The sequence below is a fragment of the Gopherus evgoodei genome, chromosome 5, assembly GCF_007399415.2.
Source record: "Gopherus evgoodei ecotype Sinaloan lineage chromosome 5, rGopEvg1_v1.p, whole genome shotgun sequence".
NCBI classification, from domain to species: Eukaryota; Metazoa; Chordata; order Testudines; family Testudinidae; genus Gopherus; species Gopherus evgoodei.
This window is the reverse complement of record NC_044326.1, coordinates 113,798,097-113,813,845: the sequence shown is the minus strand read 5'-3', so window position 1 is coordinate 113,813,845 and position 15,749 is coordinate 113,798,097. Positions and strand designations below refer to the sequence as shown.

At 42.7% G+C, this 15,749-nt stretch overlaps 1 protein-coding gene across 1 annotated transcript; it reads right to left on the bottom strand.

Annotated features, from left to right (window-relative positions):
* Positions 1 to 9,870: 9,870 nt before the first annotated feature.
* RPL34 (ribosomal protein L34) lies at positions 9,871 to 15,135 on the bottom strand. The gene is made up of 5 exons (XM_030564557.1): positions 15,087 to 15,135; positions 14,155 to 14,228; positions 13,974 to 14,073; positions 12,039 to 12,142; positions 9,871 to 9,998 (listed from the first exon to the last, which is right to left on the bottom strand). The coding sequence occupies exons 2-5, from the start codon at positions 14,217 to 14,219 to the stop codon at positions 9,914 to 9,916; spliced, it is 354 nt and encodes a 117-aa protein (XP_030420417.1). The 5' UTR covers positions 14,220 to 14,228; positions 15,087 to 15,135; the 3' UTR covers positions 9,871 to 9,913.
* Positions 15,136 to 15,749: the final 614 nt, after the last annotated feature.

Genomic DNA, 15,749 nt, shown 5'->3' with positions numbered 1-15,749 from the left:
TTTAAGCCTTCCTGCAGGTGTCCCAATTTTTTCTTAAAAATAGGCAAATTGTCCCATATTTTCTGTCTCTTCTCCATCGGCACTGGCAGGCTGGGCCATCCTTAGGCATACACAGCATACATGGCTGCACAGGGCACCCAACAATTGTGGGTACCACCAGGACAGCAGGTAAGAGCAGGTCGGCTCGTGCACACCAGTGGTGAGCTGGAGCCGGTTCGCAAGAACCTGTTGTTAAATTTAAATTTAGAAGCCGCTACTACTCCAGGGCTCCCGTGGCTATTTGAAGGACCGAGGCTATAGAAACAGGGGAGCGGCGCGTCCTTTAAATAGCCCCCAGAGCCTAGGGGTAGCGGGGGGGGCTCCACAGGCTATTTAAAGGGCTGGGGGTCCAGCTGCCTCTGTTGCCCCAGTCCTTTAAATAGCCGCGGAAGCCCCGCTGCTTCCCCAGGGCTCCGGCGGCCATTTAAAGGACCAGGGTGGTAGAAGCAGGGGAGCCCCAGTCCTTTAAATAGCCCCAGGCTGCTGCTGCTGCTATGGGGGGCGGGGGGAGGGGAGAGAAGAAGAAGAAGAAGAAAAAACAACTTGTGGGTTCTGAGGGAGGCAGTCAGGGGCAGGACGTGGATTGGGGTTGGATGAGAGGGGAGACAGGCACGTGGGGCTTGTACTGTACTCACTGCTTTGGTCGCATTTCGGTGGCAGGGGGGAGAGGAAGGGGGAGGTCTTCACTTGCTCTGGGTGGAGGACATGCTGCCGAAAACCCGGAGCGAGTGAAGACCAAACCCCCGCCCCCAAAGTGCCACCGAGGACCTGGCAGGGAACCGGTTCTTAAGATTTTGGGAGCTCATTCCTGCTGCACACCCAGTGTGTGCTGCAGTCTCCTTAGGCAGGGGCCGTATTCACAGAGCCTGAGCTGCTGCTGGCCTGAGCTCTGCAAAGACATGGGCCAGGTCATCCCTTTCCCTTCTCCTCCTCCCCTGCAGTTGGAAGCAGGTCCCATCGCTTCCTTCCCGGACAGTTCCGAAAGGCTGCTGCTGACCATATCCTTTGTGTATCCTGGCAGAAATGGGCATGTGATCCTGCATGCCCCCCCCCCATGTATTGCCTCGAGAAGACATGATGCTGAGTGTGACAGGTTGCATCACAGAAACCTCCTTGGGACTGCCATCTGATGTGCTGAGACTACCTCTGAGCCCATTTTCCCTAGCAGTTTGGGACTTCAGAACCCTGTCTTGTTGAGCCATACACTCCAGTCTGCTCCAACATAGACCCAGGGTCTGAACCACACAACCCCAAACTGCAGAATTAACTGAAAATGGCTTAAGAAGTGCTCCTGTCTCTAGCAGCCAGACATCCAGTTCCCAATAGGGTCCAAACCCCAAATAAATCCATTTTACTCTGTTATACAGTAACTCCTCACTTAAAGTCATCCCGTTAATGTTGTTTTGTTGCTGATCAACTAGGGAACATTCTCCTTTAAAATTGTGTAATGCTCTCTTCTAAGGTCGTTTGGCAGCCGCCTGTTTTGTCTACTGCTTGCAGGAAGAGCAGCCCCTTGCAGATAGCTGGTGGGGGCTTGGAACCACGGTGGACCGGCAGCCCCCTGTCAATCAGCTCCCCGCTCCTCAAAGTTTCCCTGTGCAGCAGCTGCCTGCAGTTCAGCTGTGTCCCTCCCCCCACTGCCATGTGCTGTTCCTGCCCTCTGCCTTGGAGCTGCTAGCCAAGACTCCTGCTTTCTGTGCTGGGGGGGAGGGAAGGAAGAGGGGGGGCTAATGTCAGGATGTCTCCCCCCCCCCCCGTTTCTGCACCCACTTACCCCATCTTCCATAGAGCAGGGCTCAGGACTGAGGGAGCTTGCAGCAACTGAGGTCTCAGCAAACTGATCTAATTAATAAGGCAATGTACTTAAGAGAAATGTGCATATTTCCCTCCATTCCTGCTGCCTTGCAGAGTGAGAGAGTTAACCCTTGAGGTCTCAGTCAATTGCTAGTTCATCATTTAGCAGTAAGGGAAATATCCCACTCTGTGACTCCACCACCTCAACCAAGCTTCACAATCATCATCACTGTGTACCAGTGTTAAATTGTTTGTTTAAAACGTATACTCTGTTTGTGTGTATATATATATATATAGTCTTTTATCTGGTGAAAAAAAATTCCCTGGAACCTAACCCCCTCATTTACATTAATTCTTATAGGGAAATTGGATTTGCTTAACATTATTTTGCTTAAAGTCGCATTTTTCAGGAACATAAGTACAACATTAAGTTAGGAGTTACTGTACAGGGTAAACTCATAAATTGTCCACCCCTTATAACACTGATAGAGAGAGATGCACAGCTGCTTGCTCCCCTAGGAATTAATTACTTACTCTGGGTTAATAAATAAAAGTGATTTTATTAAATGTAAAAAGTAGGATTTAAGTGGTTCCAAGTGATAACAGACAGAACAAAGTAAATTACCAAGCAAAATAAAACAAAAACGCAAAAGTCTAAGCCTAATACAGTAGGAAACTGAATACAGATGAAATCTCATGCTCAGGGATGTTTCAATACGCTTCTTTCACAGACTAGACTCCGTTCTAGTCTAGGCCCAATCCTTTCCCCGGTAACAGTCCTTATTCCAGCTCAGCTGGTAGCTAGGGGATTTCTCATGACTGCAGTCCCCTTTGTTCTGTTCCACCCCCTTTTATAGCTTTGGTACAAGGCAGGAATTTTTTGTCTCTCTGGGTCCCCTCCCCTCTTTCTAAATGGAAAATCACCAGGTTTAAGATGGATTCCAGTATCAGGTGACATGGTCACATGTCCTCTGAGACCCCAAGCCTTCATTCTTTCCTGCCTGACTCACGGGAAGACTTGCAAATAAACAGCGCCATCTACAGTCAATTGTCCTGGTTAATGGGAGCCATCAAGATTCCAAACATCATTAATAGCCCACACATTGCATAATTGCAATAGGACTTCAGAGTTATATTTCATATTTCTCGTTTCAGATACAAGAATGATACATTTATACAAATAGCGTGACCACACTCAGTAGATTATAAGCTTTTTAATGATACCTTAAAAGAGACCTTTTGCATGAAGCATATTCCAGTCACATTAAATTCACACTCATTAGCGTGTTTTCATAAAATCATATTGAGTGCAACATCACACCAAGTACCAGCAGAGGCAGGTCCGTTCCAGGGACACCGTCCAACATGGAGGGAGGAGAGCCCCAGGCAGGGAGGGTCGGGTAAATCCATCACCTCCCCTGTGTGAGTCACCCCTCCTCATGTGAACCCGAAAGCCTTAAAGATAAGCAGGTAAATAAAAAGAATCCAGCTGTGCAGCATTTCTTTTTAACAGGGGCTCAGTCAACTTGATGTTAATTTTAATGTTTGTATTACATAGTTCTGACTGATTGCCATTGAACTTGCTTGAATACGAGTAATTTTAGGGGCCTGGAACCACCTCCCACACCCTGAACTCATTTCTGGGCCCACCCTTGAGCCCTCACCCCCAGCCAGAGTCCTCACCCCCTCCCACATCCCAACCCCAATTTCATGAGCATTCCTGAGCCTGCCATACAATTTCTATACCCACATGTGACCCTCAGGCCAAAACGTTTGCCCACCCCTGCTATAGGTTGTAATGGACTGCAGACTTATTTGGTTTGCATTTGTCATGTCCACTACTGTCTTTGGGCATCTGTGACATTTTATAGGAGCAGATTTTGTTTTGTATTGTATCTGGTTGTTTCCAGCACTCTCTCTTGTTACTAGTAGAATCTCTATTCTTTCTTAAAGAAACCTACATTTGTTTTATCATAAGTGCTATGTGATTTTATGTGGGCAGAGGATCTGGGATTTCTGTGAATAGCCAGTGTCAGGATATCACTGGGGAATGATGCAAAGGCACTTGAGAACTGGGCATCTATTGTTAACCTCCAACAAAGACAAGTCTGGCATAGCGCAGAGGAGATTGCTTGAGTAGCTGAAAGCTGGTGCTATTAGGGAATTGATACCCAGCCAGGCATAGGCAAGTTTCCCTCAGCTGAAGGCAGGGGGTAACAAGGTGACTCAGACTCCTGGGTACTACAAGAACCATCACACAAAGTCACAACATTAAACATAAATAATACAAACTACTTTTGCAAATAATGCAGAACAAAGCCATATGTAAAACTATTAAATAAAGATATTCTATAAAAAGTTGCTCCTGCCTGTGGAATTTAGAAAGAAATCAATGAACCATCACATTCGACTAGATAATGGTATCTCATATTTACATTTTAGATTTTGGTTCCCAACATTTTATGTTTGGATCTCTCTCTTGCAGTGGAACTGTGCCTGGTCCTTCTAGCGTTCCTGAGGTCACATTTGTTTTCTTTTTCCTGTCCTTTTCTTTCTGTCCTCTCATTTTAGCTTCTTGTGATGTTCCCCTCCCTCGCCTTTCTGTGTTTTTCTTTCTTATTGCCCTTTATGTTACAGCTTTATTCATCCCTCTCCTCCCTACCCAACTTCAGTTATTTCCCACTTCTTTTTCTCAGTTCTCATTCTTCTCTGCAGTTCTCCCCACACCACTTCTCTTTGTTTTTCTCCCCATTCCTCACTGCTGTGATCTCTCTCTTCCCCGTGTTTGACACTGTACTGTGTATGGACAGAACACAAAAGTGTGCACTGTTCAATGCTACTATGGGGCTGGGAAGAGAGCCCAGAGCTGGAGACTTGTGGTGCCCAGCAGTTTCTCATAACAGGCAAGGACAGCAAACCCCATACAATGGAAATTCTAGTCTTAATAAGCTGAATTTGTTGCTGTCTGAATAGATTTAAATAATAGAACATAACTGAGGTGAAACTAGTTCTGATCTGCTTAGTTAAAAGTCTTTGGTTTGTTTCATCACCAACAACTTTGATATATTAATTTTAAATTGATATATTATAAGTTGTAGTTGACCCAGGTGGCCACAGAGTGGTAGGCATACTCTTCAAAAGTAATTGTGTCCACAGTAATTTAATCTTACATCTTTTCCATCTGTTAGCATATTCTAGATGTTCCCAGGAGAGACTGTTGTAGCATTTGCTCAGAAAAATAAGATGCAGATTTTAAGAAAAGGTAAATACTGGGACCTGTCACAGTAAAAGACTACTTGAGCCAATGAAGGAAAGAGAACTAACTGGAGTATCAGAGGAGAATAGCAATATACCGAAAGACGTTTTTGGGAACAGTGGGAAACAGGATTCTTCAGAGAACTGGAGTTTAGTTCTAAAGCCTTTCACCTCTAGGTCATTCATTCAAATCTGGCCCAGGTCAGATGAGATCAAAAGTTAATTACCCTCTCTTTTCTCTGTACAGCTCCCAGTATAATGTATCCTCAATCAAAAGTATGTGTTACCATCAGAGCTTAAATTCTCAAAGATTATTTCCCAGAGCCCGGGCATGTCCCATGGGGTTGAAGCCCTAAGTCCCAGCATGTGCTGTGAAGGACCTTGAGATTAAACAGCTTGAATTTGAGACTAAAGGAGAGCCAATGGACAATTCTAAGAGTGAGGTGAGATGATTGGGGCAACAGGCAAGGAAGGCCATCTTAGTAACTATGTTTCATAAGGACTAGATGGGAACAAGGTGGGCCAGAGAGGTGGTGATTACAGTGGTCAGAACGTGATACGATCAGGGCCTGGACAAGTGTTTTAGCTAGCTGGAGAGAAAAAAGTGTCCTGGCTTGGAAATGTTATGGAGGAAACATCAGCAGATTTGGAGGTAGGCTGGAGCTGTGGACCAAAAGGGAGGTAGTAGTCAAAAATAACTTCCAGGTTACTGCCCTGTTTTGAGAGGAAGGATGATGGCACTGTCAGCAGTGCCAGAGACTAAGAGATGGAGGTGGAAAAATATACATTTTATCAAAAAGATTTCTGAAATTTGGATGAAAGGACATAGCTAGTGCATTAAGCCCCTCTGAATATTTATAGCATGCTGACATGCTTCTGCCCACAATTAATCAAATGCAGTTTGGCACATGATCTTATTTTTTTAAATTGTGGGAAAAGAAGAACAGGTAATTAAGGTGAAATAAAGGAAACAAATTTCAATACTGCAATTGAAACTAATTCTGATTTTGATTCATTTCCAATATTATCACTGTCCTTTAATCATCAGCATAAAGAGAAAAAAATCATCTCTACTTCCTTGAGATGTATTTGCAACCCTATTAAATTGAGGAAGACCCTGTGTTTTTCTAGGGGAAAACTGATGCAGCGACAAATCCCTTTATGGACTTGGGACTTTAAGCAGGAATTCCACACACACAAAAGCAATTTCTACCATTACCATGGGCATTCCACATCTCTCCCCAAAGCAGCATTACCTGCCCAACCCCCTACCACTGATGTCATTATTCAATAATATGTAAATTACAACCTGCTCCAACTCATACTGAAGTTAATGTCAAAACTCTAATTGACAGCAGGATAATGGTAAGGATCAGGGTAAGGATCATGTCATCTTATACATCTGTAAAGAGTCTTGTAAATAGGAATATTGCTAGTATTCAATAGGCATAATTTGACTCCACAGGTGAAGCAATAAAACGTATATGAAACCTAAGCCCCACTGTCAACCACTTATTTTTGGTTATTTGTCAGTGTTTAGCAAGCTTGCTCTAAAAGAAAACACATCTTGTCTCTAAATAATTGAATCTAGTGACTATCTTGAAGACGTTGCTAGTTAAGAGGCACATCACACCTGTAAAAACTGCCTTGATATCTTAATTGCAACTGTCTGCTTTGAGTCTGTCATCAATGTAAAAAAAAAAAAAAAAAAAAAAAAAACACCACCACAGATCTAACAACCTTATTATCATTTCCCTGATACTTTGTCTAATGTCTATGGCATGTGGAAACTAAGATTTTAGTTGCCCTTGTTGTTCCTTCAAGTTTCATTTTTAATAACTGGTTTCCTTTTCTTTCCTTCCAACACCCCCTCCCATTCTCCCCCCTACCCCAGTTCAGAGCAAATTGCCTAATTCCACTGCTTTCTGCCTGTTCATTATTTAGCACTAATTAAATTGAAGATGTTATACAAACTAAAATGGAAGCTCACCATGAATATTAACTCCTTTCCCACCATTGTTCCCCCACCCCTAAGAGCCCTAAAGGAAATCTAATCTAACAGACATTAACGTAAATCATGCATGTTGAATCGTATCTAATTGAAAAACCACTTATGGGGTAGATTGAACACCTGTCTTCATTTCCCTTTCTGTCTGAAATCAATTCTTTTCAACATATTGCAGAGCCAATGCAGTTGTATTACAGAAAGACAGTGAATACAAACTTCAACTTTGAAAACTTAACTTTAGTATAGTAACACTCTGCTGCTCAGACAATTTAGTTGTTACAATCCCCGGGCAAAATCTTTCTAGTAGTTTGTAGCCTTCAAAAACACATTCCAAGCTGGCTTGGAGATGGTGGAGCTAATGCTGTTTAAATGGTCTTTGATTCTCAGTCATTGCTAGGTACTGTACTAACACATAATAAAGCATCCTGCTCTGAAGAGCTTAAATAGCTGTATGGTCATTCAGTTTGAGAATGTTAACAAAACTGTCTTCATTGCCTTGGTAGATGAAAAGGTAGTTCTCTTGAGGGACGGACTGTTTCACCTCTTTTGTTAATACCCCACCCAGCTATTCAGAAATTTTAAACAGAGACCTACCTTTGTTCCTCCATGAAAGTGACCATGGCTGAGGTCCGTAACATTGGAAGAATGAGCAATGAGTGATACTGAGGACAACTCCCCCTAGTCAAATTTTTAATATTAAATTATTTCTTCCCCCTTCCTATTTGAATATTGGCTGGTTACAGTATAGGCAGAATATTGCTCTTAGGGAAGAGCTGTTAAAGGCAGCTTGCAGCCGAATATAATTGGGCTTGTGTTCTTTTGACTTTTTTTTTTTTTTTAATATATTTTATATTTTGGTAAATCATAGTCTTCTAGCATAGACAGAACTAGAATTACTAAGGAAAAAAACAGCTGGAAAATAAAGATAATGCCCACCTCCTTTGTGATATACTGCTGAACAGCACTGTATAAGAGCTAGGCATTATTTAAGGATATTTTAACGGGAAAAAAGCAAAAATGTACAAGCCTACTTTTCCCTTTAGAGATCACTTTAAAAGGAAAGTTTTATACTTTACTACTAGATAAACTGCAGCTAGTGAGAAAGCTACTCCGAGCTGATGGTCATGCATTGGTTTGTGACCATTACAGGAGTTTTTCCAATGTGGAAACCATTTCTCCACCCTTCCCACTTTGTTACATTGTGGAAACAAGAAGTCTCACTGTAAAAATCAATATTAGCAGAATATTTTGTATTTTACTTAACAGAATATTGCATTCCTTTGGAGACTAGTCACTCAAGTCTAGATTTTTAAAGGTATTCAGGTATTGCTCTGCTTAGTGTTGCAAGACCTAAGTAAGTATTACATGTCCAAGTCCCATTTTAAAAAATGACTTAGCCACTTATATCACTTATTCCTTGCACAGTCCTATGTTCCAGTGACTCCTAGGGGACTAAGTCCTACGTTCCAATGACAGGCACCTAGGTGTCTGTCTATACTGCAAAAAACTCTAGCAATGACTCAGAACCCCAGACCAACTGACTCAGGCTCACACTACAGGGCTAAAAATAGTTCTTGCTTGGGCTGAAGCTTGGGCTCTAAGATTCTTCAGAACCCCACCTGAAGCCCAAACAGGAACATCTAGACTGCTATTTTTAGCCCTGCAGTATGAGCCTCAGTTAGACGAGCTGGGCTGAGACTCGCTGCCACAGTTTTGTTTAGTGTTTTTTGTTACATGTATGTACCCCAAGTCCCTTTTGAAAATGAGACTTGGACATGTTACTTGGGCCTTGCAACACTGAGTGGAGAAACAGTAAAAAACCTTTAAAAATCAGGGGCTCATTGTTTTGCTTTTCAATCAGCCTGGTCTACACTTAAAACCTAAGTATACATAGCTACAACACTTGGGTGTGAAAACCTCACACTCCTGAGCACCGTAGACCTTGTATTGCACTGTGTGATATCTGAACATGGTTGGATTTGCTGCTGCTTCCCTGGATGTATTACCCAGTCAGCTGGTCAACAGCTCCTATCTTACTGGTTCAGAGTAAATTTTGATTTCCCTCTGTAGCAGCCAGTACAGAAAGTTAGGTTTCACCTTCCTTGTTTCTTTATCCCTGGGCTGTCTGTAGAATCATTTACAAACAGATAAAGCCAGCATCCTGTAACCAGTCATCTCTCCAGTCACCGCACTTTGGGAAATGGTAGTAGTTACCTGAATTTAACAGTAGCAATAAAATCACAAAATTTTATTCAGAGTGGAGGATCAATGACACGTTCCAACTTGCTGACAAGGAGATGCGTAACAAGTTACATTTGAGGACATCCCTCAGCCACTTAAGCAGCTCCTCCACCAGTGCTACAAAACTCTTCTCCCCACAGGCTGGCCTAGTGGAACAAAGGTGAGATCCATATTCAGCAAAACTCATTCCCATCTCAACTATATTCAGACTGCAGAAGACTTTTTTGTACTGTGGCAGGCCAAAAACATGAAAGGGGGGGCTGAGTGGGGGCAAAGTGAAAGCTCATTCTTCCCATATGCACAGAGAGATTTGAGTGATCATTAAAAAAATTGCATAACTGGTCTCTGCAGTGACTTTAAAGCTCTTCACAGAGTAGCTATAGTGGCTGTGAAAACTGTGAAGAGTACACTAGAATACTGAACTAAAAGGATATTTTTGCATTTAGCAAATCTTATGGTGAAGATGCTTTCTAGCTTTGACCGAAGATGTGCAGAATGATGGCGGAGATGTGTAGAGTGGCAGAGGACACAAGAAAAGTTGAATTTTCATTTATTAGGCAGACAATACAAAGAGATTCACTTAGATTTCTGACTCTGTGCTTGTGCCTTCAATACTTTCACAACAATCTTCTGCTCCTCAATAAGGAAAGCGCGTTTGATTCTAGGGAAGAGAAAAAGCCTTCATTAGCTCTAATATATAAACTCTGCATTGATATTAGATACATTTCTCCAAACTCAGCTATTAAGCACAAAATGATACCTAAAACCTAGTTTTAGAACTCTTCTACTTGCACTCTTCGCTGTTCCCAAGACTACTGAACTATGACATGCATACCATCTGAATTTAAAAATGCTTTTGGCCTCATGTTTTTTTCTGCCCACTCTGCCAAGAAAAAACTATGTCAGAAAACTGCAAAGGCCTAGGCATTTCAGGATTAAAACAGTTCCCCCTATATGATTACATCCCCCCTCCCCCATGCAAAAAGAGACAACAGTCATGTTTAAACATGGTTATTTTTGTAGGCTAGACATGGTCATTACGTAGAGGATCTCAAGCCTAAAAAGACTGAACACTTAAGTCATCAGACAGCTTGCTTGGTTTGCCATACCCAAACACCAATATACTGTAGGAATATTTCTAGTTACTACTTAATACAAAGGTGGTTAAGTGACACTGAAGTGTAGTTTAACAATCTCATTAAAAAAAGCTCCTGTTAGTCTAAGCAAGCTCAAATACTAGTGACAGGATTAATCTGATTCTCAAATCTATGCCTGTACAAATACTCTTCCCATCCCTAATTATATAGATATAAGAGCCACCCCAAAAATAAATACTAGAACTGTGCCTTGCCACATGGCAGCAGATATTTGTTACACTGATGTCCTGTCTGTGGCTCCTTCCTGTTGCCCAGAACTCCTGTTCCCCTCCTGCATGGTAGTCAGGATCTTTTCTCCCCACACTAACAACAGCAACTCCCTCCAGTGCCATATGCAGATTTATTTACGTGATACAGAGAATCATTTTGTAACCCAATAGCAAAAACAACCCTGGAATTATCACCTTCCCAGTTAATCAATATTAAAAACAGTTTAATTGAAACAGTTTAGATCACCTTTTCTGTAGGACATAACACAGTAATGCTCAAGCATGTTAACCTTTTAACTTTGGAGATCTGGAATCAAATGTGTCTAACACGTGCATAGACAAAACTCTTTGCACCAGGGACCTTTTTGTTCTATCTGTCTATGACGTGGCTAATACACATTGGCACTTTGCTATAAAATTAATTAAGATGGCCTTAGTCTAGTGTGCAGTATAAAATTTATCCATATAGTAAAGCCATTACATCAATGCTGAGATGCTCAGCGTGCAGGTAACAGGGACAATTATCAGGCCTTGAGTTCAGTGAACAGCATGAAAAAGCCAAACACGTCAACTTTTATCTATTCTTAGTCACAGTTCACACAAGACAGGCAGAACTATTTAAAATAATTGAGTTGTAAGAAAATCTGCTATGTATGCAGAGTAAGGACTTGTCTTCACTAAGGCGCTAAGTCCATGTAAGTTACATAGCTTCTTGAGGTGGATTACAGAAGTGGATAGGAGAGCACTCTCCCATCAACTGAGCATGTCTTAACCAGACTCACTAAATCACTGCTGCTGCACTGATCGCAGCAGTGCCAATTTAGCCCTAAGACAGACAGTGAATTGTAGATAGTTTAACTAATGTCATACTTTTCAACAGGGTCAGCTTTGACATTAATGCTTTCCTTAAATAACTATACCTCTCTCCTCTATCAATCAGTATTCAGGAGAGAACTCGAAGTTCAGGTTTATATAGAAGGGACATCATGATGTTTGATGGCAAATTACAATGAAGAATCTAAAACCTTTATTTAAAAAAAGATAGTAAAAGCAGGAACCAGTTGGAATCCAGGAAACAAGATTTTGTACCTATAAATACATCTACATTATTACATCATTGCTGAGTTTCACAGTCCCACGTTTACCCATTTCAGATCAGTCAAGAGAAATATACTGTTAAAAAGACTGTTAAGCACCCAGGTCTGAAAAATTTGGCCTATAAGAAGAAAAATGTATTACTGCTAATACGATGAGAACAGTAATCCCCCCCCCCTCCACACACACACATTTTCACCAATATTTATGACAAAGTTGCCTAGCTTTTTTTAAATTTACCTGTCACGAACACATTTAGCACACATGGAACCGCCATAGGCTCTGCTAACATGCTTCTTTGTTTTTGACAACCTCATAAGGACTTTAGGGCGCACGGCACGAACCTATGTGGAGCAAAAATTGAAGTGTCATACAGAGTAATTCATAATCATGCATACTTTTTGGATACTAGCCATATTCAAAGAAAATCAAGCACACCATTTAAGCATGTCACTTCAGACTAAGCATAAGCATGTTGAGCAGTTTCTCTTGAAAAAAAACCTGCTGCTGAATGTGCAAGATATGCTTTTACAAGATGCAGCTGTTTGCAATATCTCTTCACTGCAAATATCTTTCTAAAAAGTCCCTATTTTGATAATTTATTGGTCCAAGATCTCTCCCAATCGTACAGTTACATGTCAGTAGATTGGGCTCATGTGTATATATTACAGTGGAGAGTTTGCAACCAAAATACTGCATAAAACCTGGAAGTGAAGCTGAGAATTAGACTATACAAATAAATTCTAAGACTTTATCATTTTTTAAATAACCCAATGTGGTAGTGTTAGTAACACAACTAAGGAAATTTGCATTACATACATGTAACCTGACGCTTCAAGTCATCTTACATATTCTTTACCAACATAATCAACTGTAGATCACATCATTTGGAATAACTTTTAATACTGTAGAAAGCACTTCAATTGCTTTTACTGAAAAATGACATTTGGACATTACATACTAGCTATCTTTTAAAGCCATTTTGCACTAGAAAAAAGGAGAGTTGGTATCATGTGGTCAAACAAGCTTTCTAGCAACCCTCAACAAGCAGTCCATGTACTACAAACAAGAACCTCTTTTACAAAAAATTAAAATAAACTCCCAAATATTCTCTTTACAAATATATCAGTCTTCTATCAAATACAATGGACATGATGCATCCGATGAAGTGGGTATTCACCCACAAAAGCTCATGCTCCAATATGTTTGTTAGTCTATAATGTGCTATAGAACTCTTTGCCACTTTTACAGATCCAGACTAACACGGCTACCCCTCTAAGAATAGACATTGTCCTTCAAAATGTCACTTTTCACACTGCTACAACTGAACCTGCAAACCCTTTTAAGTGGTTTTTTTTTTGTTGGGGGGGGGGGGGGCGGGAGGCGAAGTTAGTGATATACTGGAAGCCTCCCTAGCAAAGATTAAATCAATTTCCTTCTTTCTGTACAAATAAAATTATACCTTTGCTATATGAACAGTTTTTTTAAAATACTGCCATTACTATAACTCACTTTTGATTGAACACAATCTGCACACAGAACTACATCATGAACTATCCTACTACAGTATCCCTTTGATAGTTATCTATGTTTAGACTAGCAAGGATTAGCTTTTTGGCTAAATGTCAGTAAACTGCAATTTCATCCCCCCACTTGACCCAATGAAAAAATATTTCCATTGATAACTGAAATTTACAGATAAACAAAGTAAAAAAAATTCTGCTTAAGAATAAATGATGATTTGACACCCCCAGAATTTAGTGCAACTGAACATTTAAATCAATTTTTAAAAAAGTCACTTAAAATAAGTATCATCCACCTAAAGTTATTTAAAAAAATGAATTCTGCTAACCCTATCCACGCCCAACTTTATTGTATGGGCATTTGCTACTTATCCCTTAAGATAAAGGGGCTCAGATGTTGTGGATTATGAGCACCAAAATTAAGAAAAAAATAGCATAACTATCCATTAAATGCTTTAAGTTTTCAGAGGTTTAACAACTAATCCTCACAACATGTACATGAAGTAAGCATCATCTCCAACTAAAGACTGAAAAGCACTAGGCAAGATACTTAACTGCAAAAAAAATATCACACAGCAAGTCACCAACAGTGGGAGCTGAAGTATGTGACCATGGTACCAAAAATGACCAGGTAAATGAGTGTAATACTTACACCGCGAAGTCTTCCTGGACACACACCACATGCAGACTTTGGTGCCTTGCCAACTTTCTTGGTGTAGAGGTAAACAATCCTGTTACCTGGTGTCCGAGATCTGTGTGCATCAGAGAAACATGAAATTAGTGTAAAAAACTAGATTCAAACAGATAAACTCTCAAACTCTCATCTTACTTACAGCCTGGTCTTGTTAGAGGCTGTATTGTAGGACAACCTACGACGGTATGTCAGACGCTGAACCATTTTTTATATCTAAATAAAACAATGAGAGAAAGAGCATTAGTCTCACAACGATATTTCATCACTAAGTTTAAACCTTTTTTTTGTGGGGAATTTGAACAACAAAAAGTAGGTGACATCATCAGTGAATCATATTACTTTTAACGGCCCTGGCAACACCAATACACTGACGTTTGACATGGGCAGGAGAATGCTTTAGGTTTCACACCTGCTAGTAGTAAAGATGTAGTACTAATCCCACAAACACAAAAACAATGAGAAGCTTTCAGTCTCAGCATTTTTCTCCTCTAAATCTCAAAGTACGTTATAAAGGAGAGGAAGTAACAAGTTATCTATGTTCAGATGTTGTGGAATCAGTGTGTTAACACCTATGTAAACCCCTGTACCTGTCACAGCACCCAGAACTGCCTGCTCCCCATCTCTTGCCCATTAAGCGACAGTTCTGTAACCACCAGGCCTATCCCCCGGTCGTTCTGACACAAGATCTCCCTACCTGGCGCCCCCGCCGCGGGGGAAACAGGTGAGGCGCCCCCACCCCGTGGGTCTGGCCCTGCCCAGCTCCGGAGCCTCCCGTAACCCCGGGGCCTGTCGATGGCCCAGCGGCTCGCAAGGCCGCAGCAGGAGGTGCGGGGAATGCGCTGTAACCAGCAAGCGCGAGCCCAACCGCGGCCCCGCACGGGACACCCCGGTCCGGAGGCTCCACCCGGGCCGCAACCCGATCCCCGCTCCCCAATACCGCCCTCCCGCGGCTCCACACAGCCGGGTACCCGCCCGGAACTCAGCCCGAGGCCGCCCGGACCCGCCGATCCGCGGATGGAAGCGGATCGGCCCAACTCCCCAGCATAGGTCGGGAGAGGGACACCACCATACCTGGTCTCGCCGGGACCGGAAGAGGAAGGGGAAGGGCGCGTCTCAAAGTTCAAATAGTGACCGAATAACCCCGGAAGTAGTATTCATGTTTACTCGGTCAACTTTCCTTCTGGCAGTCGAGAGGGGCATGGGCGCCGCCATGTTGTACGGAAAACAAGGGGCGACTGCCCGCCCTGGGCCTCTCTCCCCGCGGGGGCGTTGAAGAAGATCGGGCTGGAGCCCCCAGTTCGCCACCATTGGGCCGCCTCTCGCTCTCCCTTCACTCAGCGGGTCCCCAGGGACCGGCCCGAGCGCAGCTGGGGAAGGGATTTGGGGTGGGGCCAGAAATGAGGGGTTCAGGGCTGGGGCAGGGGTTCTGGGTGCGGGCTCTGGCTGGGCAGCGCTTTCCTTGGGCGCCTCCCGAAGGCGACTGGCAGGTCCGGCTCAGCGGTGGCCAGGTGGCTCCGTTCGCTGCCCCTGCCTGCAGGTGCTGCCTCTGCAGCGCCCATTGGCTGTGCTTCCTGGCCAGCGGGAGCGGCGGAGGCAGCACGCACAGACCCCCTGCGCCTAAGAGCTGGATATGCCATCCACTTCTGGGAGCGGGGCAGGTAGGGAGCCTGCCTTCTCCCCGCTGCGCCGCCAACAGGACTTTTGGTCTATTCAAATCTCCCGGATTGCTTTTAA

What these genes read in the sequence shown, in the direction of transcription:
- RPL34 (XM_030564557.1), bottom strand. Translation starts at nt 14,219, where the DNA reads ATGGTTCAGCGTCTGACATACCGTCGTAGGTTGTCCTACAATACAGCC. An exon ending in GCCTCTAACAAGACCAGGCT is followed by an intron (nt 14,074 to 14,154) that starts GTAAGTAAGATG and finishes TGATGCACACAG; the next exon opens with ATCTCGGACACCAGGTAACA. An exon ending in GCTAAATGTGTTCGTGACAG is followed by an intron (nt 9,999 to 12,038) that starts GTAAATTTAAAA and finishes TCTCTTCCCTAG; the next exon opens with AATCAAACGCGCTTTCCTTA.